General features: G+C 46.2%; 2 protein-coding genes across 5 annotated transcripts in view; one reads left to right on the forward strand and one right to left on the reverse strand.

Annotated features, from left to right (window-relative positions):
• Nucleotides 1–12566, forward strand: part of MMS19 (MMS19 homolog, cytosolic iron-sulfur assembly component) — a 35026-nt gene extending 22460 nt beyond the window's left edge. For 2 of the 3 annotated variants that reach the window (XM_007532644.2, XM_060192652.1), the window contains 17 exons: nt 471–596; nt 2827–2908; nt 3421–3521; nt 3619–3768; nt 5810–5965; nt 7265–7364; nt 7908–8010; nt 9222–9290; nt 9555–9681; nt 10058–10158; nt 10273–10329; nt 10471–10657; nt 10964–11046; nt 11277–11441; nt 11524–11583; nt 11859–11959; nt 12169–12566. In XM_007532644.2, coding sequence (XP_007532706.2) covers nt 471–596; nt 2827–2908; nt 3421–3521; nt 3619–3768; nt 5810–5965; nt 7265–7364; nt 7908–8010; nt 9222–9290; nt 9555–9681; nt 10058–10158; nt 10273–10329; nt 10471–10657; nt 10964–11046; nt 11277–11441; nt 11524–11583; nt 11859–11959; nt 12169–12196 — 1796 coding nt within the window. In that variant the 3' untranslated portion in view covers nt 12197–12566. The remainder of the gene's footprint in view (nt 1–470; nt 597–2826; nt 2909–3420; nt 3522–3618; nt 3769–5809; nt 5966–7264; nt 7365–7907; nt 8011–9221; nt 9291–9554; nt 9682–10057; nt 10159–10272; nt 10330–10470; nt 10658–10963; nt 11047–11276; nt 11442–11523; nt 11584–11858; nt 11960–12168) is intronic. The other variant, XM_060192649.1, reaches the window with a different exon arrangement.
• Nucleotides 12567–12783: 217 nt separating this feature from the next.
• Nucleotides 12784–24891, reverse strand: ZDHHC16 (zinc finger DHHC-type palmitoyltransferase 16). 2 transcript variants are annotated; one of them, XM_007532639.3, is made up of 12 exons: nt 24691–24891; nt 19312–19354; nt 18876–19123; nt 18536–18730; nt 18328–18416; nt 17967–17995; nt 17070–17203; nt 16885–16932; nt 16084–16169; nt 14804–14927; nt 14194–14264; nt 12784–13355 (listed from the first exon to the last, which is right to left on the reverse strand). In XM_007532639.3, exons 3-12 carry the CDS (start codon nt 19116–19118, stop codon nt 13241–13243), a joined length of 1134 nt encoding a protein of 377 aa, XP_007532701.1. In that variant the 5' UTR covers nt 19119–19123; nt 19312–19354; nt 24691–24891; the 3' UTR covers nt 12784–13240. The 2 variants fall into 2 exon arrangements, with proteins under 2 accessions (XP_007532701.1, XP_007532702.1); XM_007532640.3 differs by lacking the exon at nt 16885–16932.
• Nucleotides 24892–24948: the final 57 nt, after the last annotated feature.

Raw genomic sequence — 24948 nt, forward strand, 5'->3', positions numbered from 1 at the left:
TGGTGTTTAGAGATTATTGCATAAGAGCACTCGTACTGGATGTGATGGTTTACTTTTTTCCCAGGCTTCTTTCTGGACACTCAATGGATCAAGTTTTTTTTTTAAATATTTATTTATTCCCTTTTGTTGCCCTTGTTTTTTTTTTTTTTTTATTATTGTTGTTGTCGTTGTTGGATAGGACACAGAGAAATGGAGAGGAGGGGAAGACAGAGAGGGGGAGAGAAAGATAGACACCTGCAGACCTGCTTCACCACTTGTGAAGTGACTACCCTGTAGGTGGGGAGCCGGGGGTCGACCGGAATCCTAATGCTGGTCCTTGCGCTTTGCGCCACCTTCACTTAACCCACTGTGCTACCGCCCAACTCCTGGATCAAGCTCTTTAAGTCTGTCCCCGGTTGCCTACACATCCTGCTGAATAAGGACTGTGTACAGAAGGGCCTCCCTCTAACCTGCATTCTCTCTCTCCCAAGATGAAAGGCCTCTATGTGGCTTCAAGGATCAGCTGTGCTCACTGGTATCCATGGTCCTGACAGACCCCAGCACTCAGCTTCAGCTTGTTGGCATCCGTACACTCACAGTCTTGGGTGCCCAACCAGGTACTTCTTCAGTGAAAGAGGAAAAGATATGGTTCTTTCCTTTTGCTTTTCTATCTTAATTAACTGCCTTAAATCCCTGGTTTTTAAAGGCTTTTTTATATATTTATTTATTTATTTTCTCTTTTGTTGCCCTTGTTGTTTTTCATTGTTGTAGTTATTGTTGTTATTGATGTCGTCGTTGTTGGATAGGACAGAGAGAAATGGAGAGAGGAGGGGAAGACAGGGGGGGGAGAGAAAGATAGACACCTACAGACCTGCTTCACCACCTGTGAAGCGACTCCCCTGCAGGTGGAGAACCAGGGGCTCGAACTGGTATCCTTGTGCTGGTCTTGGTGCTTTGCGCCACGTGCACTTAACCCACTGCGCTACCGCCCGACTCCCTAAAAAAAAAGTCTTTATGTGGTGCCAGGGCATCACAAATAGCCAAGTCTAGTAAATCACCTCCTGATCCTATTTTAAATTTTTTAATTATTTTTATTTATTTATTTATTGGATAGAGACAGCCAGAAATTGAGAAGGGAGAGATATACACCTGCTTGTGAAGCTTTCCCCCTATAGATAAGGATTGGGGGCTCAAACCCAGGTCCTCACACATTGTAACCTGCACTCAACCAATTGTGCCCCCATCCGACCCCTGGTCCCTGGAATTTCTTTTATCTATTACTGGATAGAAACTGAGAGTGGAGGAGGAGATAGAGAGGGAAAGAGACAGACACCTGCAGTCCTGCTTCACCACTCACTAAAGTTCTCCCTCTGCAGGTGGGGACCAGGGGCTTGAACCTGGTACCTGGCACACTGTAGTGTATATGCTTAACCAGGTGTGCCACCTCCTGGATCCTCCTGGAATTTCTAATTAAACTTTTTTTAGTGAGAGAAATACCAAGGGAAAGATCTGGTTTCCGCTCGAAACCGGTGAAGTCTTTTTGCATTACCATTATACTATCTCCCCACCCCTCTAATTAAACTTTTAAAAGGACTGTGATGGCTGTGGGAGAAGAAAGATAAGATTCAGCAGCTCAGTAGTTGAGCACAAGACTTACAAGACTGCTGTGTGTGTGACCCAGGTTTGAACCACACCACATTGAGGAAATTTTAATGCTATTCTTTCCCTCTCCCTCTCCCTCTCCCTGTCCCTCTCCCTCTCCCTGTCTCTCTCTCTATCTCTCTCTCTCTCTCTCTAGAAAGAAGGGGGGAAAAATAGACTTAGATGCATAAGGTCCTGAGTTTGACCCCCTGCACCATATATGCCAAAGTGATGTTCTATTCTCATAAATAATTTTTTTTTAATTTTTAATAGACAAGGATGGGGCTGGGCAGTGGCACACCCTGTTAAGTGTTCATATTACTGAGTGCAAGAACCAGGGTTTGAGCCACTGCTCCCCACCTGCAGGGGGTCCACTTCATAAGCCATGAAACACGTCTGCAGGTCTTTCTCTCTTTAATAGCATTTTTAAAATTAACTTTGTTTATTGGATAGAGACTGCCAGAAATTGAGAGGGAAGGGGGAGATAGAGACACCAGCATCCCTGCTTTACCACTTGTGAAGCGACCCCCTGCTAGTGGGGACCAGGGGCTCAAACCCAGGTCCTTGTGCATTGTACACATTGTACATTGTACATTGTAGCATGTGCACTCAATCAGGTGCACCACCACCCGGCCCTCAGATCTTTCTCTATCTCCCTGTCCTCTCTTAATTTCTTTGTCTTTTCTAATAAAAATTAGAAGGGAAAAAAAAAGGACAAAATGGCTGCCAGAAGCAACAGATTCATAGTGCCAGCACTGAACCCAAGCAATAACCCTGGGGGCAAAAAAAGAGAAAGAGGAAGGATGAAAGAAAAGAGAGGTGCCATTGGTAGCACAATAGAATTTCATCCCTGAGGCACAGAGGTCTCAGGTTCGATACCACAATAAACCAGAGCTGAGCAATGCTTTGGTTTAAGAAAGAAGCCAGCTAGGGGAATGCCTGAACTAGTAGAACATCAGGTTTGGTAGTACTTAAGGTTTGTCAGGTTCAGTGCCTGGCAATGCATATACCAGAATGGCACTCTGGCTTTTCTTTCCATTTCTTATATGAAAATACTCTTGCATGTAATAAATATAAAATAATAATGTATAAATATAAAATAATAATGTATAAATATAATGTATAAATATAAAATAATCTCATGAGGGGGGGGGTCGGGCAGGGAACAGACAGATTCAGACAGATTCATATTTCCTCCCAATACAGGTCTCTTGTCTTCTGGGGACTTGGAACTAGCAGTGGGTCAACTATACAGACTGAGCTTCCTGGAGGACGACTCTCAGAACTGGTGAGAATCTAAAGCATGAAGAATGAGCAAGCTGTTCACTGCTCTGTGTTAATGGCAATAGGCCCAGCAAGGACCAGGGCTCTGTGCTTCTGATCCTTGGCTCTGCCTAGAGGAAATAGAATCTGTGCTTAGCTTTAACTAGTACCTAATTAAAGATATAGGACTGTTCTCTCGTTCCCTGGATTTTTTTTTTTTAAGATTTTATTTATTTATGAGAAAGATAGGGAGAGAGAAAGAACCAGATAGCACTCTGGCACATGTGCTGCTGGGGATCGAACTTGGGACATCATGCTTGAGAATCCAAAGCCCTATCACTGTGCCACCTCCCAGACCACTCTTTTCCTGGATATTAAGAGACCCTGTCCAACTTAGCATGCAAGTACTCTTAACAGGGCAGCTTCAAGAGCCCACTCTTCTGACTCTGCCTAACAGCAAGCCACCTCCTAAACTCCTAAGCCCAAGAGAGTAGTGGGTTGAGCCTCAGTTAATGCTCATCTGTCTTGTGTCTCCAGCAGGGCAGCAGCACTGGAAGCAGCAGGAACCCTGGCCACTCTCTACCCTGTGGCCTTCAGCAACCACTTGGTGCCGAAGCTTGCTGAGGAGCTGTGTGTAGGTATGTCTGATCCATGAACCTTTCCTTCCCAGGAATGCTTAGAGATCTTCATGCTTGCTATCACACCATGATATTTTATCCTCTGGGTTGCCTTTAGCGGAGTCAGATATGACTAGGGGAGACTGGCCCACCAAATGCTCCCGGCACATGCGCTGTCTGCAGATGTTGTCAGCTATATCAACTCATCCCAGCATTGTCAAGGAAACCCTCCCTCTACTGCTGCGGCATCTCTACCAACTGAACAGAGGTAATTATCAGGAATAGTCACCAAGGAGAAGGGCCACCTGGGGAGCCACAGTCATGTTCCAAGTGGACACCTCTAAAGCAGTGATTTCAAAAATACTACACATAAGCCACTTGGGAACTTTAAACATAAAATGCGGATGCCTGGGCCTCACTCACCCCCAACTGAAACAGGTCCTGAAGTGGATGAGACCTGTGTAACAGTCATTATTAAGAATGCCTAATTGTCCACTTGTTAAGAAATGTTTCCTGTATGTGTTGAAATAGCTCAGTTGGGAAACCCTTATGCTGAAGAATTGTTTCCTTTAGGCCCAAAGATAACCTCATTTGTGTAGTGTGCCTACTTCGTCATGTGTCTACTTCGTCATGTGTGTGACCTAGATTTGAGCCTGATCCCCACTACACTAGAGGAATTGGTTCTATGACTATCTGAAATTTGGCCCAAAATGGTAAAGCCCCAGTGAAAATTACCAAAAAAAAAAAAAAAAAAAGTTTTGTAGTAAGTACCATGGTCTTACATGTGTGATTCCACTGCCTACCCAGGCTGACTTGCAGACTGAGCAATAAAGAGAAATCAAACACTGCTCCACTATCTGTGGCGCTTCCTCTGGTGCTATGGCACCAGGGTTCAAATCCAGGGCCCTATGCATGAAAAGGCACACTCTACCTGGTGTGCTGTTTACCAACCCAAAGAATTGTTAAAAATGTGATTTTGCATAACCATTATCCTATCTGCCCCTGCCCACGAATTAAGCAAACCTATTTTGAGATAGCATAATGGTTATGCAAAGAAACTCTCATGCCTGAGGCTCCAAAGTCCCAGGTTCAATCCCCCACACCACCATAAGCCAGAGCTGAGCAGTGCTCTGGTTAAGAAAGTAATTTTTTAAAAAAATGTGATTTTGATAATGGAGTCAGAATTGAAAAGTATCACTCCAAGGCAGTATTGTCCATCACCAGCAGTATGTGTTTTATCTGGAAGTTGCTTAGAACCTCAGGCAGCATTTATCATAATCTCTGTTTTAACAGGATCTCCAGGTAACTCATATAACACTCAGGTTTGACGAGCAGTGCTTCAAGGCATGAATTGACAGCAAGTGCTATTATAAATAAGCTCCCTGCTTTACACTGCCCTAATTGATCCAGCTAGTTATTACGTATTAGAAAAACTACTGGGAGTGTCATTGAGCTTCCACGTCCTTCTCTATAAAGCTGGGAAAGTGACTAAATAAGAAAGTATACATGAGGGGCCAACTGGTAGCGCACCTGGTTAAGTGCATGCGTTATATTATGCAAGGACCTAGGTTCAAGCCGCTAGCCCCCACCTGCAGAGGGAAAGCTTCACAAGGGGTGAAGCAGGACTGCAGGTGTCTCTGTCTCTCTCCCTCTTATCTCCCCCCCAATTTCTGTCTCTATCCAATAATAAATAAATAATAATATCTTTTAAAAAAAGAAAGTGTATGTGAATGATCCTGTTGCTTTGTTTGGAGCAAGCCTCAGCTCCAAAACCTAAACAGGTAGAAAAGAACAGCCAAGAAAATGAAATGACTTGGGAGTTGGGCGGTGGCGCAGTGGGTTAAGCGCACGTGGCGCAAAGCGCAGGGACCGGCGTAAGGATCCCGGTTCGAGCCCCCAGCTCCCCATCTGCAGCGGAGTCGCTTCACAGGCGGTGAAGCAGGTCTGCAGGTGTCTATCTTTCTCTCCCCTCTCTCTCTCTGTCTTCCCCTCCTCTCTCCATTTCTCTCTGTCCTATCCAACAACAAAGCAACGTCAACAATGGCAATAATAACCGCAACGAGGCTGCAACAACTAGGGCAACAAAAAGGGGGAGAAATGGCCTCCAGGAGCGGTGGATTCATGGTGCAGGCACCCAGCCCAGCAATAACCCTGGAGGAAAAAAATAAAAAGAAAAAAGAAAATGAAATGACTTGACTCATTGATAAGATGTTCTTGTTCTCGTATGTTGTTCATCTTGGGTTGTCCTTCCCATCAGCTATAGCCAAAATTCCTGGAAGTGCTTAAAAGACAACTTTCTCACCACACAGGGAATATGGTTGCAGGAACAAGTGAAGTTATTGCCGTCTGTCAAAGCCTCCAGCAGGTGGCAGAAAAATGCCAGCAGGACCGTGAAAACTGCTGGTATTTCCACCAGACAGCTGTACCATTCCTGCTTGCCATGGCTGTGCAGGCTTCCATGCCAGGTAACTTTCTCCACTTCTGCTACTGCCTTCCTTCCACTAATGTAGATTAGCACTGCCACCTTCAGGATATCACTGGTACTTAGTTTGTGTCTATAAAAAAGCTTGGAGGCCAGATGGTAGTGCAGTGGGTTGAGTGTACATGGCGAAAAGCACAAGGACTGGCATAAGGATCCCCGTTCGAGCCCCTGGCTTCCCACCTGCACGGGGAGTCACTTCACAGGTGGTGAAGAAGGTCTGCAGGTGGCTTTCCCTCCTGCTCTCTGCCTTGTTAACTGTGGCAAAGATAAGTCTCTGTTCCCACTTGTAGAGGCTAGATAAAAATGTAATGTGTGGTCTAGGGAGATAGCTTAGTGATTATGCAAAAAGATTTTTCATGTCTGCAACTGAGGTCCCAGCTTCAATTCCTGGTACCACCATAAGTCAGATTTGAGCAGTGCCCTTGTTTTCCCCAGTACTACCAGAAGCCAGAGTTTAGCATAATATGCCAGTAAAACGAAGGGGTTGGGCGAGGAAGAGAAGAATAAGAAATATAAGATAGTGTATAATATCTGTCAACATAGTAGTTGGCCCAGGCATTGAAGCTGTTAAGTCAGAAGATGTCATTATCTTTAAAATTTCTGAAAAGAATTAACCTATTTCTGTTGTTAAAAACCTTTGTATTGGGGCTGGGTGGTGGCACACCTGGTTGAGTGCACATGTTACCATGCACAAAGACCAGGGTTCAAGTCTCCAGTCCCCACCTGCAGAGGGGAAACTACAAGCAGTGAAGCTATGCTGTCTGTCTTTCTCCCATCTCCTCCTCCCCTCTCTTATCTCTGAATCTAATAAATATATATGTATTTTTTCAAAATCTTTGTATTAGGTAGCCTTCATTTCTATTGTTGAGCCATCTATAAACTATGCACAGAGTTCTTGCTCTCTTTGGCCCATGTAAGACCAGTCCTGTTTCCTGTGCCTATAGATCTTTGGAGCTAAAGCATTATCAGAGGACAGGTTAAAAAAGTACTACTATTGGGGTCCAGGTGGTGGTGTATCTAGGTGAGTGCACACATTGCAATGTGCAAGGGCCCGGATTCAAGGTACCCACCGACGGGGAAAGCTTCATTAAACAACACTGCAGGTTATCTGTCTCTGTCCCTCTTAATTTCTCCCTCCCCTCAATTTCTGTCCCTATCCAAAATAAATATTTTTTAGAATTGCTACTGTTGTGACTAGAACCTAGCCCCAGAGTCATGATAACAAAATCTAATAATTTGGTTTTCTGAACCAAAGTCATAGACTTGCATTGTGCTTTTGCAGAGAAGGAGCAGTCAGTCCTGAGAAAAGTTCTGTTGGAAGAGGAGGTTTTGGTGGCCATGGTGTCTATCATTGGCTCTGCTACCACACACTTGAGTCCTGAGTGAGTATGATCATAGATGGGGCTTGATCCTTGGGAGAAGTGACAGCTGCATTATATGATGTCCTTCTACACAAACTTACAGAGGCATCTTTTTTAGTTTTTCTGGCAAAGAGAAAGCAGGGGTAGGCTTGGGGCTTGGGCACTATCTATGAGTCATTTTTTAAGAATGCATTGAGGGTGGGAGTAGATAGCATAATGGTTATGCAAGAGACTCCCATGCCTGAGGCTCCAAAGCCTCAGGTTCAATCCTCCACCACCACAAGCCAGAGGTGAGCAGTGCTCTGGTTAAATAAACTTAAAAAATGCATTGAGTTTTCTCACTAGTGAGTTGCGCTATGGGAATTTGATCTGACTAGTTTACTGGTATATTCAGCAGGACCAAAAATAGCAAGACTTCCTAGCATTTAAGGTCTCCGCTAGATTAATGTTTGTTGAATGCAAACAGTGTTCCAGCTCTGGCCTATTGACTCAGTCCCTCTAATTCAATGCCAGGACTGCTTTAGAGCCTTGCTCCTTGGTAATAATCTGGTGCTTTACCCCCAGCTTTGCTGCCCAGAGTGTCGACCACATTGTGCCCCTCTTCTTGGATGGCAACATGTCCTTTCTGCCTGAAAACAGCTTCCCTTGCAGATTCCAACCATTTCAGGTGAGGGTTTAATAACTAGATGTGGAAGAACCTAGGGACCTTTGTTTTTTAAAGTGTGTGTGTGTGTGTGTGTGCGCGTGTGAGTGCGTGCTGAAGCTTTGCAACTGGGTGATTCTTCCACCTTTGATAGACTCTTAATTGTAAGGGGGTGGAGAGAAACACCATAATAGCTGTGGTTTATGGCATCCACATGATGCCAGGAGCTCAGACCTGGCACTCATGCATGGTGAAGTATGCATTCTCAGTGGGCTATCTCCACACCCCACTTTTTGCCAAAGTACTACTCAACTCTTGCTTATGGTGGTACCAGGGATTAAACTTGGAACCTCTAGTGCCTCAGGTCTGAAAGACTATTGCACAAATTAGTGTGCCATGTCTCCACCCCCCCAAATTAATTAATTTTTTTTAATTTAATAGGGCAGAAAGAAATTGAGAGGGGATGGGAAAATAGGGAGATGGACAGAGACACCTATAGCACTTCTTCACCACTTGTGAAGCTTCCCCCCTGCAGATGAGGGGATTTAAGCCTAGGTTCTTGTACATGGTGATATATGTGTTCAACCAGGTATGCCACACCCGGCTCCTAAATAATTTTAAAAGATTTGTCTCATAAGACAGAAAGGGAGAGATCAGAGTAGTACCTGGCATACGCAGTGTTGACTATTGAATCCAGGATCTCATGTTTTTATTTTTAATTTAAGGTATATATTTATTGTTGGATATAGAGAGAAATTGTCAGGGGAGGAAGAGATAGGGAGACAGAAACACCTGCAGCTCTACTTCACCACTCATGAAGCTTTCCCCCTGCAGGAGGGGGCCAGGGGCTTAACTGGGGTCCTTGTGCACTGTAGTGTGTGCACTTAACCAGGTGTGCCACCACCTGGCCCCTTTTTTATTTTAATGAGAGTGATGCCAAGAGATAGATAACAAAGAGATACCAGAGCACTGCTCAACTCTGGTTTATGGTGATATGAGGGATTGAACCTGCCTGGAATTTTGGAGCTTCAGGCATGGGAGTCTTTGAATTAATCACTAAGTAATTAATACTATCTCCCCACCTACCTCATGCTTTTAAGTCCAAAACTATCATAGTATGACCTCCCAGGTAGAGGTGTGTGTGCGTGTGTGTGTTTTTTTTTATCTGGGGTGGGTATTGGGACAGACACAAGTGTTGCTGCCCAGATAGGTCTAATTGGGGTCTTCTTTCATAGGATGGTCCCTTGGAGCAGAGACGGCTAGTTGCACTGCTTATGGCTTTTGTCTGTTCCCTGCCTCGAAATGTAAGTCAGCACATTTGGGGAGCAACCCAGTTTAACCAGGACAAGAGGGATATGGGGATAGGGGTGGGGGTGAATTTCCCCCATCCAATGTGACTGCTGGGCAGAACTCTGCCACAATATAAGCTAATCTTTTATTTGTCCCCACCGGAGAAGTTAGTTCTCATTCATCCCAGGCCTGCGGCCACTTTCTGTTTTAGTATCCCTTAAAGTTCAACTTGGAACTCTTGGAGTTCAGGTTCTACTACATAACCGGGTTTTCTGCAGGTGGAAATCCCTCATCTGAACCAACTCATGCAGGAGCTTTTAGAGCTGAGCTGCTGCCCTAACTGCTCCTTCTCCTCCACTGCTGCTGCCAAGTGCTTTGCAGGACTCCTCAACAAGCAGCCTGCAGGTATTGGGATGAGGCTACGGGTTGGGGGCCTCATTGAATCAATTGTCAATAAAACCTCGAAGTTTAGTGCTCATTCTATTTAAAGTAGAATAAATTTCAGGACATATGAAGGGGGACACGCAAGGTGCTCTATCATCTAGTTCGAAATCATCCTACTCTTAGCTAGGGAGCTGTAGAGAACAATTATTAGAAGGAGACAGATGCGAGGGCACCCTTGCACTATAAGAATAGCCAGTTTTTATGCTGCTGTCCTAGAGCTGAGAGGACATAGCCAACAGCTTCTCAGGGGGCATTGCATGTTAGTGATTTACACCCTTCATTTTAAAGGAGAAGTTTTAGGAGCTTTTAATGTCAACACTCCCTTTCTCCTTTTTAGGGCAACAGCTAGATGAATTTCTACAGCTGGCTGTGGAGAAAGTAGAGTCTGGCCTTAGCTCTGAGTCCTATCGTAGCCAGGCCTTCACACTGCTTCTCTGGGTAAGGAGTGGGCTATGGACTAAATAAAATTTCTCCATTTGACCTTGACCTGTAACATGCATCTCAAGAGTTCTGGACTTTGACTATCATGCCTTGTTCTCTTTTTTATTATAGGTAACAAAGGCCCTAGTGCTCAGATACCATCCTCTCAGCTCCTACCTTACAGACCGGGTAAGTTCCTTCTAGATACAGGAAAACCCAGGACCCGAACAAGAACTTCCCTATTCTGTTCCCCTCAGAAATGACTACCTTCCTCTTGGGTATTTAAGATTCTCTTTCCCTCGTGTACCTCAAAGGCTCTTTTTTCTCTAGCTCATGGCTCACCTGAGTGATCCAGAATTAGGCCCAGCAGCAGCTGATGGCTATTCTCTGCTCATGTCTGACTGCACTGACGTGCTGACTCGTGCTGGCCATGCTGATGTGCGGATCATGTATCGACAGCGGTTCTTCACAGATAATGTGCCTTCGCTGGTCGAGGCCTTCCATGCTGCTCCCCAAGGTAAGGAGAGTGTGGAAAGCCCCAGATACATACATCTCTCTTTTGTTTGAGGGCACATTTTCCAAAACTATTTAGGACTGAGTGCTTCTTTAGTAGTATGGTGTGTACCTAAAGGTCTGGTACTATGGATTCTTCTCTCACCCTTTCCCTTTGATGAGCATACCTTGCTTATTCTGAGCTTGAATTTCCATCTTACTATTTAACCTCTTTGTAGGCTGATGTCCTAGCTTTGTCAGAAATTGAAGTTAAATTGTAAAGCTATGTCTAAGCCCAGTTTCTCCCTTATGCTTTTCTATTTTTCTACAGATGTGAAGCCAAATTACCTGAAGGGTCTGTCTCATGTTCTTAACAGGTTGCCTAAGTCCGTGCTCTTGCCAGAGCTGCCCACGGTAAGCCAAGTAGTCAGCCTCTAAGCTTTGTTCCCTACTTAAAGCTAGTACGGAAAGAGGAGTGGGCAGTTAGCACAGTAGTAGTGCATAAGACTTGCACTAGAGAGGTTTTAGGTTCAATGCCTCGCACTACCAAATAGCTAGAGCTGAGTGGTATTCTAGTCAAAAGGGGGCAAGAGACATAGACAAGAATGATGTGGTTAACTTGACCTCTCTTGTGGGCCCCTTAGCTGCTTTCCCTACTGCTGGAGGCTCTATCCTGTGCTGACTCTGTAGTCCAGCTCTCCACCCTCAGCTGCCTGCAGCCTCTCCTACTGGAAGCACCCCAAGTCATGAGTCTTCATGTTGACACCCTCGTCAACAAGTTTCTGGACCTCACCTCTAACCCGTGCATGGTGGGTTGAGCCCTGGCAACTCTTTGGCACCTGCATTTCTTCTTTGTGGTTTTCTCCTCACCTCCTTCTGGTTGTGTTCCAGGCTGTCCGGATCAGTGCACTGCAGTGCATGCATGCTCTCACCCGCCTGCCCACTCCTGTGGTGAGTACCTCAGATGTGCCTCTGTGGCCTGAAAACTCCTTAGAATAGCCAGGAAAATACCTTGTTTGCCTTAGTCAAGTGAGAATAGCCACCCTGCTATGTGACTGAGGTACAAACTGTAATGTTCGTAGGAAAGGACTGTATAGACTGGCCCTGCTACCATGTAGCACCTCTGAAATTGCTAAACAAGAGCAAAGTAGTTGCAGAGTCAGAGAAACCACTCTTTTACTTGCCTTGGTTTAGCAGGACTAATGTTAGCTCCTCTAACTCCGCAGCTGCTGCCATATAAGCCACAGGTGATCCGGGCCTTAGCCAAACCACTGGATGACAAGAAGAGACTGGTGCGCAAGGAAGCAGTGTCAGCCAGGGGAGAGTGGTGAGTCTTAAAGTGAATGGGAGATAGAAGGCTGAAACTAGCCTCAGGCTGGCGAAATAGCTCATTTGGATAGTGTGCTGCTTCACCATGTGCACATCCACATCAAGCCTGGCCCCGACCGCATTGTGTTGTGGTCTCTTCTGCTCAGTGGATGGGTGGGTGGATGGAGTCTTACCACTAATGTCACTACCGTTCTTTTTGGTTTACAGGTTTCTGCTGGGGAGTCCTGGCAGCTGAGCCCTCACTCCCAACCTAGACTGTTCTGACAATCTAACCTCAGAATTTCTAACTTCAGAGCCATCTTGCCCAAGGCAGGAAGACCTCTGGCCTCGAGCTGCCTTTCCCACAGACACTGAAGAAATCTGGGATTCTATTGCATGGCAGCACAAGAAACACAAGAATATTTATTTCTAGTGGGTTTGTGAAGCAACTGAATGTGAGACTACTTGTGTTAGAAAAAAATATCTTAGTAATGGGACTCTTCTACTTATATGTCAGAAAAGGGGGAGCTATGCTGCTACCAGGTGAGTGCAGATGATGTGCCCCTGAGGACCAAGGATGGTGGGTGTGTATATACCTGCTGGAGAATAAAGGTGTCTTTTAGTAACAGGCTACTGTCAGATATTTCTCCCTCCCCAGGCATGCACAGAATCACAGTGTCACTGTAAACTGGAGTGTGGCAGTGATAGAGATCGACTAGGAATTCTATAGGGCTCCCACCCACTCCCAACTAGGTAGGTAGCATGGTCAGAATACCACTCACTCACTACACTTTGACACTGACTTTCCCCTTTACTGCCGGAAAGGTAGTGTGAGAAGTTACATTTCTTAAAAATCAAATACCTTTATTCTTGCTTCCCTTCAGCAGCACATGAGAAGTGGCAGTGACCTCAGCAATAGGCCTGGTATCTTTGCCCCATTGCGCAGTCAGGATCTCCGCTGTACCATTCAAGTGTCTTCTCAGACAGCAAGTAGAAGAGGTAGCCAACCCCAGTGCTGCAACCTGGAGGAGGTTGGGGTCAGCACCCGGCAAGATTGCTAGCTGCCTAGTCTCCAGCCTGGGCTGGAACTTCTGTTTGCCTGAGTAAATGGGATGCCAGTTCTAAAATTTTTTCACATTGTGCCTTACTCCTTTTGTGTCCAAGAGACTCATCCTGAGTCTCCCTGCATGGTACCCTAAGGCAAGCCCACTGGCACTTTGCTCAAGAAGCTACCCTGGGAGGTCCTTGAGACAATGCAGGAAGCCAAGTGATGCTCAAGTTACGGCTGACACAGTCCAGCTCACACTGCCATCACAGAGGCCGAGTGAGCAGTCACCCACGGAGGAGGATCCCAGCTCATTCCATTCCCGTGGGGCAGGTGACTGGAAGGTAAAAGCACCCGGGTAAGCCAATGCCTACAAGAGAAGACAGAAATTACTTGAGTTGCAAGAATTCTTGCTTTTCCTCATTCCTCAGCCATGCTACATTTGGGCTTCCTAATGCTGCTGTAGCATTAATCACAAAAGTAACAGGAATTCTAATTTTGTCTAATAAATGCCCTCTGATGCCTTGAAGATTTACAGGACTTTTAAGCTAAACTTATGGGCCACTGCAAGCACAGTGCTGAAATATCACAAGAATGAGAAGACACAGGTACTTAATGGTCACCTATTACTACTGCCTTGAGAGTTGCCACTTGAAAGGTGATTTACCCTGGTTCTTTAGGTCTGACAGCGACCATTTTTTGTCTTAGAGATCTCTATCACAAAATTAATTACTTCAACCTCACATTGTCTTGAACAATATCACCGTCTAAGCGGGAAGTGATTGGTGGGAGCCACATCCTGTTCAGATGTCTCTCTAAGAACAGCTTTCTAAGAATTGCACCACTGCCATCTGTTCACTTCTCTGCTATTTAATCCAGTTTTTGTCTTGAGCCCCTTGGCTCAAAGGAGCAATTACCTGCCTCCCTAAAGTGTAGCACCCCACTGTCAAGTGTGGCAGCCATTAGCCACACGAGTCTAATCAGTGAAAACGAAAGCCAGAAATTCAGTTCATCAGTGCATTAGGCACATTACAGGAGGCTCAGCAGCCACATGCGACTAACGGCAAAATGCCAATGGGAGGCCTGGGCAGGAGAACAGTGAGCCAAAGCTCAACTACTGTTGTCTTATGAATGCACCGCTAGCATTGGCACACAGTTTTTATGATCAGATGTCTACTGAGAAGCACTGGTCTAGACTATTACCATACCTTCCTGTGTCTACACCCAGGAAAACCTTCCAGTTGTCCAAGCAGCCATAGTTGTAATGATTCTTAAAAACCTAAATCCAAGAAAAACATGTTTGTACAGATCTGTTTTACTTAGTTCCCCCACACACACACCCTTTTTTTAACAGCATTTATTTTGGATTGGGACAGAAGTTGAGAGGGAAAGGGTAGATAGAGACATCTGAAACACTGTTTCGCCACTTATGAAGTTTCCCCCTGCAGGTGGAGGCTGGGGGCTGGAACATCATGCACTGTAATGTGTACAGTCAGCCAGTGTGCCACCATCTGTCCCTTTATTTAATGAGAGATGCAGAGAGAGAGACCAAAGCACTGCTCAGCTCTGGCTTGTAGTGGTGCTGGGGACTGAACCTGGGATGTGAGTCTCAGGCATAAGAGTCTTCTTCATAACCATTATGCTATCTCCCCAGCCCCTTGGTGTCCTTTTAATTATCAAGCTTCTATTGGCCAGAGCTCAACTAGGCAAGTTCTGGCCTCTTAGGATGTCTGTCAAGTTGGCCCTAATCATAGTCTGTTTATAAGACAGCAGGTTTAGTTACCCACCTATCCACCCCAAGCCCTGGGCCCTACTCACTCTGCCTTTGGCCTGCAGCCGACGTCTCTCCTTCCTGTTGATGTGCCTTTCAATACTAGTCTCACCTCGACTGATGAGAACAGCATGCCACACAGTCAGGGCACCCAAAGCAAGTGCTACTGAACTTTAAAAAAAAAAAAAAAAAAAAAAGTAAAGATGCAGTAGGAGGAGTGCATATACTTCGAACAGATCTGAAATTGAGCTGAGCAATAATAGCTAGCTAGGGACCTCTCTGCCACACCTTCCTCATCTCCCACCACATCCAACATCCTAGGTGAACTTTTTTTAAATATTTTTATTTTTTATTTTCCCTTTTGTTGCCTTTGTTTTATTGTTGTAGTTACTGATGTCGTTGTTAGGACAGAGAGAAATGGAGAGAGGAGGAGAAGACGGGGAGAGAAAGAAACCTGCAGACCTGCTTCACCACTTCTAAAGCGACGCCCCTGCAGGTGGGGAGCCAGGGGCTTGAACCAGGATCCTTAAGCCAGTCCTTGCGCTTTGCGTCACATGCGCTTAACCCGCTGCGCTACCACCTGACTCCCCTATGTGAGCTTTCATTTCATAACATCTATAAAATAAAATATCACTGAGCAGCCTAGGAGGTGATGCAATAGTAGCTAAAGCATTGGATGTAAAAAGCATGAGGTCCCAAGTTTGATCCCAGGCATTACATGTACCAGAGTGATACTCTGGCGCTCTTATTGTTTTTATCACTGAAAAAGCATCAACATGAACTAAGAATAAATTATGTGGAAAGAACAGGGAAGTCTATATTACTAATAAAAGTGTCCTATATTTCCTAATATCTTCATGCTGGATGGCAATAGAAAATAGAAGCAACAAGGATCAGAATGGGATGACAATCAGATTCTAGTCATAACATGGAACAAATCACTTTGCCTCTCTATAATTTCCAGTTTTTCTCCTGTATAAAATAATCACATTTCAGGAAGGAAGTTAACTTAGTGCATAACATTTAATGCTGGTATCTTTAGTGCTATTTACCAAGTAAGTATTGAGGGTGGGGGTAGATAGCATAATAGTAATGCAAAGAGACTAATGCCTGAGGCTTCAAAGTCCCAGATTCAATCCCTGCCCCCAACTCCCAACCACCACCACCACAAGCCAGAGCTGAGTAGTGCTCTGGTTAAAAAAAGTACTGACTCTGCTTTCCTAAATCAGCTAAGGACAGAAGCAGTGAGTTCCTGCCTGCATGTAGGTACCTTAAAATGACTTCTAAAGATTCCTCTCCCTTAAACTAGAAACTAAGAGTCAGATACCTGCACAGGAACCAGAGGTAGACAAGACTCTTGTGAGTCACCCTTTCTCTGAAGGAGAAGGTGGGTGGAGGAGTCTGGTGATAAGTCTAGAAAAAGAAAAGAAAATCATTTATTTGCTCTGCTGGTTGCTAAAAACCCTAGCACCTTCAGGCAGGAAAAAGTGATCCAAGCCAAGGACAAGAAAATCGAGGATAAAGCCACAAAGGAGTAAGGATGGCAGCCAGATGGGAGAACCAAGCCCAGCAGCATCATGTGGACACACACTGGGCAGAGCAGGTCTGGACAGAATGAAAAGCACAGGAGCTGGCCCTGGGCCTTTAGATTTGACAACACAAATGGGGATCCAGGGGAAGCCACTTCACTCCCCAGCTAGAACTCCTTCACCACGGACCAGTCCCCAGGAGAGGAGACCAGAGAGCTGAGGGCTCCACTGAAGTGGAAGGAAGTACAACCAAAATGTGCTCGGAATATGGATTCTGAAAAGGCCAGGGGGAGAAGGGATGAGCCTGATGCCAGTGCAGACAGACCTGGAGGAAAGGCTGATCATACTGGCACAGTATGATCTAATCTGTCCCCTGGAACCCCATCACACAGACTAACATAGACTCCTTGCTGCTCAGGCCATCACCAAGGCAGAGTCTGCTCAGCCCAAAAGAAGGTGATAATGGAATAGGGAGCCAAAAGCTGCCACACACCAAGAACTTCTTCAGCTGCCCCAGGCCACTTAATGTACCCCAGTTGCCTTGGCAACACTCACACCCCCAGGCCTGAGCAGCAGGCAATGGGGTGGGGACAGCCCACCTGGTTGGTAACAGCTTGTAGTTTGTTCTTGTCGAGCTGTTTCATTTTCTACGGGGATGGAAAACAGTCTGGTTATACTCTCAGGCCTCTAGGATGGGGGTGGCCAGCATCCCCATTTCTCAGGGCCAGATTCCACATCCAAAGTTCCCTCTACTGAGTCGCCCAGTTCTCCGCTATGGGCTCACCTCAATGGCAGCATAAGCATCCCGGAAAAGGTCCCAACTGCCATAGCTGCAGTAGACACAGCCCAAAGTCATGAAAAAGCAGAAAGAGAAGAAGTACCGATGGTTATAGTGGCCCACACAGTTGTTTAGCCAGGCTGGCAGGAGGAGGATTAAGGATAAGAGCAGACAACTTCTGGGCACCCAAGTCCTTTTCTGCTTCATCCTCGGATTGTGAAGGCATCCAAGCCCAGGACTGACAGTCACCAAGAACTATCTTCCACAAGCAGGAAACAGACTATTTCTAGAGCTTGAAGGAAAAGCACTACTTTTCAGAGCCCCACCAAGAAATTAAGAAAGTCCCACCAAGAAATTAAGAAAGCTAAACTCCTTTAGTAAAATGAAACCACCAATAATACTCAACCAAGCTGGGGATACCAGACATCTGTGTGGAACAGCAGAGGGGAACCCGTGGTTCTGTCTGGTACTCCCAGCAGGTAACCACTGAAGCCCAAGCATCACCTTCCATCCAGCAGACATCAGCATTGACAGTCTGCATAAGAAAGAACTCTTTGGGGCTGGGAGGTGGCTGAGTGTACTTCATGTGTGAGGCACTGAATCTACTCCCTGGCACCACAAAGGCTGCAGCAGAGATATCTGGCCCCTCTCTCTCTCTCTCGAAATAAATCTAAAAATAAAACTGAGTTGCCTTGCTCCAAGAGGATTCATCCCAGAGAGCCTGTAAGCCTCCTGCTCCCCCCCCTCAGGAGATGGTCAACTCCCAACTCTTCTACTAATTCCTTGTGAGTCCAGTGCTCTCTGCAGGGTAATGCTAACAGCCTTGGGTTTCCACTCTTAATCCAGTGCAGTTCTCTGGAGCTAAAGGAGGAGGCCTCAGGTGGTAGAGATTGCAAAGGATACGGCAGTGATGATCCATCTTCAGCACACACCTGTGAGGGAGGGACACAGGCTCTGTTACGGTGGCCAGAGTTCTTGAGATGTCAGTGCTGATCCTTTCCTACAAGGACCAGCATGCTGCAGAGGTGGAAAAGGCACAGACACTGAAGACAGTCGGGCCTTGCTCCAAACTCTGTTTCCTTGCTACTGGGCAAGGTAACTCATCCCTCTGAACCTCAGCTTCCACAAGTAGTGATAATGTCTGACTTAAACAGGACCAGCTGCCACAGCAGAGAGGGTGCATACCTGGCCCTGTCAAATTCCAGGTCTGGCTATAGCCAAAGGGCCACAGCTGGAATTCACAGAGAGCAAAGTCAAGACCCACCTATTGCAGATACTGCAGTGGTGTGTCCTGGCTGGTTTGGGGTAAATGCACTTCTTGCAGATAGAAACTGTTGCAATATCATTCCTGCCCTGTGTGAAGAAGGTAAAAATAGTATCACAGCTACTTCCTTTACTCCAAAGCCACAAGGCTTGCTCTCTCCCCAGCCCTCCCCCCACACACACACACACCCCACAGCTCTTTTCCTCACCTGCGGTGGGTAGCCTGGTGGAGTGGTGATGGCCTGGTAGTAATGGAAGACAATGAGGATCAGATTCCAGTGACTGTAGAAGAAGTGCCAGCAGAGCCGTGGCACTGAATACGTTTGGAGGATGAGGGGCAGGACACACAAGTAGGCAATGGCCACGATGGAGCTGGTCAGCACAATCACCAGCACCACAAACACCTGCCAACACCAATAAAATTAGGGAGGCTTACCCCGAGGTAGAGGGCCAGCCTCCAAAGCTTGGTGTGCTCATCAGACTCCTATTCCTCTGCCACCCCCAAAAACACCTTAACCCTTCCCCTGCTCCCTGGGCATCATCACTCACCACCCCACACCAGCGGATCACGTTGTCCACCAGCCAGTAGATGGGCTCAAAGGCAGCATCGACAGCAGTGTCACTGCCCCCAAAGGAGTTGTAGAGCAGGGAGCGTAGGCAGACCTTGCCGTAGCGCCAACGCTGCACCAGGCCCCGAAGCAGAGGGGGACAGCGGCGCCGGTAGCCCAGGAGCAGAAGTAGGCGTAGGCAGAGGCGGGCAGGGCCCAGCAGCAGGCTCCGCTGGCCCCGCATGACTCCTAGGAGAGTACACCATTCATTACAAGCCAGCAAATCTGAGTCCTACCCTTCCCTGCCCCACCAGGGAAGAACTAAGACTGAGGCCCAGCTGCAGAAAGTAGGAAGGCCACTTCCGTTCTCCACAGAGCGTGCAATGCCAGTGTCCCAACCAGATGACAGGGGGAAGGTCTGCATAACCCCTACTTACATCACACCACGGGGCTGTACGGCACGTCCAGGATGATGCACACCTAGAGTAAAGGGATGAGGGAAAGGTGGGCGGCTCTGAATCATAGCGGGGTCTTTGGGGTTGGCTGATGTAGAGCCACTACATGAAGCATGGGCAAGGTGCACAAAGCTGCCCACTGTCTCTGTGGGTGAGGCTACCCAGGGCCTCTTGCCTGCTCTGGCCCACAGACCTACCTACCACTCTCCACCAAGAACAGAAGACAACGGGAAAGGGAATGCACAGGATACGGATACCGATACCTGACACTCAGCAAGATACTCATCCTTCTTTCCCCTTCTGGACTGATGTCACAGGGCACCATACCCAATTTGGCAGCACCAGAGTCCCTGTCTCTTGTCAAGACAGTTCACTTACTACCTCTTACGTGACATAAGATGCTGTGTCTCCAGTTCTAGCCTCAGCCCCACCAAGGATACAGAAGCTAAGACAAGTGTCCAGGTATGCAGAGCAGAGTGACGCCAAAGGCAGAAGACACAGGCAGTAGAAGACTGGTGCTCAGGAAAACCAAGGTCTGCATGGTTCTACTGAGACACTCAAGACCCTTCTCTGCAGCTGCTGCCTGTGGTCCCAGGTTTTCCAACCAGCCCTCCTGACTCTCTAGCCCTTTCCACAGTTCCTCTGCCAGTGTTTTTATCTCTTGTTGCGTCTTTGACTTCAGCCAACAGACATGGGATATCAGTTACCCAGGCAATCCCCAGAAAAAAGGCAGAGGCTCCTCCAATAGTCCTACCAATTCTGCAGAGTAAAGTCTTTACCAGCAAAAGAAATTACCTGATTTCTTTTCCTATGATTGACATGTCCTCAGGAGCTCTACTGGCTTATTTAACAGGCAGCTCAAACCCAGAAGAAACTGGAGGAGGCTGTTCCACTGAAGGGAGGGTTTCAATTCAGTAACTGGAGCAAGGTATTCTCCTTGCACCCTGGCTCATCCACACAAGAGACCTCACAAAGAAAACATTTAATTACCTCCTTCCACAAGCCCTGTAGCAATCTCTGGCAAAAAGAAATCCAACCAGCTAGGTCCGGAGAAAGAAGAAAGATAATTCAGTAGAGACACATTCTCTGTACCAGTATAAAGAAATAGGCCTTTCCCATCACTTCCTAGGAGTTAAGTGAATTAAAAGGCATTAAAGGAAAAAAAAAGTAAAGGCTAACACTTCCCACCCTTTTTAACAAAGGGGACAGGGAGCAGAGGGTGGTGAAATAAAACTTCCTACTCCTTGAGCAGGGGTAGACAGCATAATGGTTATGCAAAGAGACTCTCATGCCTGAGGCTCCGATATTCCATGTTCAATCCCCTGCACCACCATAAACCAGAGCTGTGCTGTGCTCTGGTATTTCTCTCTGTCTTTCTCTCTCTGCATCTCTCTCAAAAATAAAATAAATAAAATATTTTAAAAAGAAAAAAAAAAAACTTCCTACCCCCTTTGAGTTGAACTCCTTTTGTTTGGAACTATGATTTCACTTGAAGCGTGAACTTTCAAAAGAGCCACAATCAAAGGTAAGAGAACCAAAAGATAACCCTACAACAAATCCAGGTGACTTAGATTGTCCACATCACAGTTATTCCCTCTCTATAGTTAGTAGAGTTTCCTATTTGTTCAGTACTTTTTAAAATATTTATTTATTTATTTATTTATTGGCTAGAGACAACGAGAAATTGCGGGGTGAAGGAAATAGAGGGACAGCAGTGCTTCACCACTCGCGAAGATTTCCCCCTGCAGGTGGGGACCAAGGGATTGAACCTGGGTCTTTATGCTCTGTAGTGTGAGCACTTAACCAGATGCACCACCTGCTGGCCCTGTTTAGTACTTTTTATAGCAGTAATCACAAATAATGTGCAGTCCTTTATAACAAACACAAATCATATGCCAGCTCTCCTGTTCTACCAAAAAAAAACTTCCTTTTTCAAATTCTCCATTTTGTAGATTACTCCCACCCACCTTTGAAGTTTCTAGCTCTACTGGAAAGACCTGCATCAGGACTAGACTTACCAACTCTCATTTGTACCATAACTCAACAACCTACCAACCTACCAACCTGAATGGTGGTTCAATTCCACCATTCAGTAGATCTGTGACCTTGGGCAAATCACCCCTGGTGAGACACAATTTCCTTGTGTTTCCATTCAATAAGGGCTTTAGATTACAGACTAAGGTCTCTTTCCAATTTTACCCCTTTATGATTATTTATATAAGTGAAATGTTTATGAAGTGCATTAATACAATCTCTGGCCCATATTATACATAAAATACTCAATGGATGCTTGAATAGATTACCTAGAGGTATGCATAAGCAGGAAGGCTGACACAAATAACAGAAAGGACACCCCTCTCCAAGCGATAACACTTAAAAAGTGTTTACTGATAGTGTTTTTTCATAATAGAGAAATAACCATTGGGGTGGTCCGGGAGGTGGTGCAGTGGATAAAGCATCGTATTCTCAGCCATGAGATCCTGAGTTCAATTCCCGGCAGCACATGTACCAGATTGATATCTGGTTCTTTTCTCCCTCTCCACCTGCCTTTCTCATGAATAAATAAATAAATAAACTCTAAAAAAAAAAAAAAAAGAGAGAGAGAGAGAAAAAGAAAGAAAGAAAGGAAGGAAGGAAGGAAGAAAGAAAGAAAGAAAGAAAGAAAAAGAACCATTGGGTCAAGGGTAGATAGCATAATGGTTATGCAAAGAGAGTCTCATGCCTGAAGCTCCAATATTCCAGGTTCAATCTCCTACACCACTGTAAACCAGAGCTGAATAGTGTTCTGGGAAACAAATATAAGTAATAACCATTGTTAGAATCATATTACTTAAGAGCTAGAATACACATCCAACCTGAAATCAAACCAACATATAAACAGAAAGCTTGGGGCGCGGTCCGGGAGGTGGCGCAGTGACTAAGGCACTAGACTCTCAAGCATGAGGTCCTGAGTGTGATCTCTGGCAACACATGTACCAGAGTGATGGCTGGTGGTTCTTTCTCTCCTATCTTTCTTATGAATAAATAAATAAATTCTTTAAAAAAATAAAGAAAAGGGGAGTTGGGCGGCAGCGCAGCAGTGGCACAAAGTGCAAGGATTGCGGTAACAAGCCCATGGCTCCCCACCTGCAGGGGAGTCACTTCACAGGTGGTGAAGCAGGTCTGCAGGTGTCTGTCTTTCTCTCCCCCTCTCTGTCTTCCCCTCCTCTCTCCATTTCTCTCTGTCCCATCCAACAACAACAACATCAGTAACAACAACAATAACTACAACAACTAAAAAAAAAGGGCAACAAAGGGAAAAATAAATACATATTTAAAAAAAGAAAGAACGAAAGCTTGGGGCATATACGTAACAGTGTGCAAGGATCCGGTTTCAGGCCCTGGTCTCCACCTGCAGGAGGAAGCCGCATGAGCGGTGAAGCAGGGCTGCTGGTGTCTCGCTGTCTCTTTCCCTCTACCCTCTCAATTTCTGGCTGTCTCTATCCAATAAAAAAATAAAGATAATAAAAATTAAAAATAATAATAAATAAATAGAAATCTTGGAGATGCAAAGCTTCAATTCAAAGCTGAGAAAACAAGTCTTTGAAATTAAGCCTTCTTTCCACCCCCACCCCATTTTAGCAAGCAGATTTTGGGGGTGAGAGTGCAGGGAAGAGAGGCAGTCCACGGGCAAGTGAACATGGGGAGTTTTCATCTCCAGAAAATGAAGTAAAGCAGAAGATCACAGTGGGGAGGACTCGAGGGGAACAAGAACACGTTAAGAGTGAGCAGTGAGGGGAGTCGGGCAGTAGCACAGCAGGTTAAGCGCACGTGGTGCGAAGCGCAATGACCAGTGGAAGGATCCGGGTTCCAGCCCCAGGCTCCCCACCTGCAGGGACGTCACTTCACAGGCGGTGAAACAGGTCTACAGGTGTCTATCTTTCTCTCCCTCTGTGTCTTCCCCTCCTCTCTCCACTTCTCTCTGTCCTAACAATGACTACATCAATAACAACAATCAACGACAATAACTACAACAACAATAAAAAACCAAGAAGGGGGAGTCAGGCGGTAGCACAGCAGGTTAAGCGCCATGTGGCGATAAGGGCAAGGACCAGTGTAAGGATCCCGGTTCGAGCCCCCGGCTCCCCACCTGTAGGGGAGTCGCTTCACTGGCGGTGAAGCAGGTCTACAGGTATCTATCTTTCTCTCACCCTCTCTCGATTTCTCTGTCCTATCCAACGACAGCAACAACAACAATAATAATAACCACAACAAGGACAACAAAAGGGGGAAAAAATGGTCTCTAGGAGCAGTTGATTCGTGGTGCAGGCACCGAGCCCAGTCAATAACCGTGGGGGCAAAAAAAGGGGACAACAAAGGGGAAAATAGATCGTTTTTTTAAAAAGCGAGCAGGGGAAGACACAGCTCAGCCAGTGAGCACTGACTCTTCTGGAGTAGTCACAGGACACAGTGGCATTTGCCACCATTATCATAGGGGTTGCAACCCTTCTTTTCTCAAGGTTCTAAGTAACCATCTGTTTCCCAAGGGTAAACGGATCGGGAAAGAAAGGTGCAAGGGAGGGGCAGATTTCAAAGCCACCAGGAGGCAAAGAAAACAGATAAGATGAAACAGCAAGCTCATTTGTACAGTGTTCTTCTCTGCTTTGTGCCCCACCCGGGTTCAATCCTAGCACGGACTGTTTCCGTGCTGTGGTCTCTTCCTCTTTCTCTCTGCCTCTGTCTCTATTTAAATTTTAAAAAGAGAAATGGTAAATCTTAAAAATAGACAAAGATGCTGCTATCCGGATGTTTGCAATCTCAAGCAGCAGATGTCAGTCATCAGTAAGAGCAGTGTTCCATTCAGGTCTGGGCTTCCTCTCGGGACTAACAGGATGAGAAGAGAAAAAGTTAAGGATGGGGCCACACGACTAGAGTGCCTGCTAGAAAGGATCCAGATCCAGCTGTAGGTTGGGAAGCTTCAGTACAAAAACAGAAAAAAAAAATTTTTTTTTTCTTCTCATTGTGTGCAGATTGGTCAAAATACAATGAAGTGTAAGTAAAGAGAAATTTTAAAAAAATGTCTGGGGTTCCGGTTTGTGGTCTACCTTGCATTATCCTAGACACAGGTGGGCAAGCCATAGGGGCTGAGCTTCCCACTCTGAATTGAGCGAGCTTGGTCGGCTGACCTCCCAGCTGCACTTTTTCACTGCTGTCTAGAGGGTTCGCTGGGCTAAACTTACAGAGGCATCAGCCAAACAGGGCGAGGCAACAGAGTAGGAACCCCGGCTCACTAGAAGGCCCTGGAAAGGAGCCCGGCCTTAGAAGGAAAAAAAGGGGGGAGGGGGTAGGACTGGGGAGCAAAGGCCGCCTCTCAGCTCTTACCTGCACCTGCAGACTCGCCACTCAACCAAATCGAGTCTTGCAGCCTGCACCGCTGCTCACTGTCAGCCACTCCTGCTCGGCACCCCGACTCTGCGGGCTTTGATCCAACCTAACATGGCCCGCCGCCACCTACATTGCCAGCCTGGAGACCCGGACCCGGAGCCAGCCCATCCTGGACCACAGATGGAAGCGCAAGCGCAGACATATCGGAGCTCCGCCCGGGACTCGACCCGGGGCATCACGGGAAATGGAGTTCAC

Source organism: Erinaceus europaeus, chromosome 1, assembly GCF_950295315.1.
Source record: "Erinaceus europaeus chromosome 1, mEriEur2.1, whole genome shotgun sequence".
NCBI lineage: Eukaryota > Metazoa > Chordata > Mammalia > Eulipotyphla > Erinaceidae > Erinaceus > Erinaceus europaeus.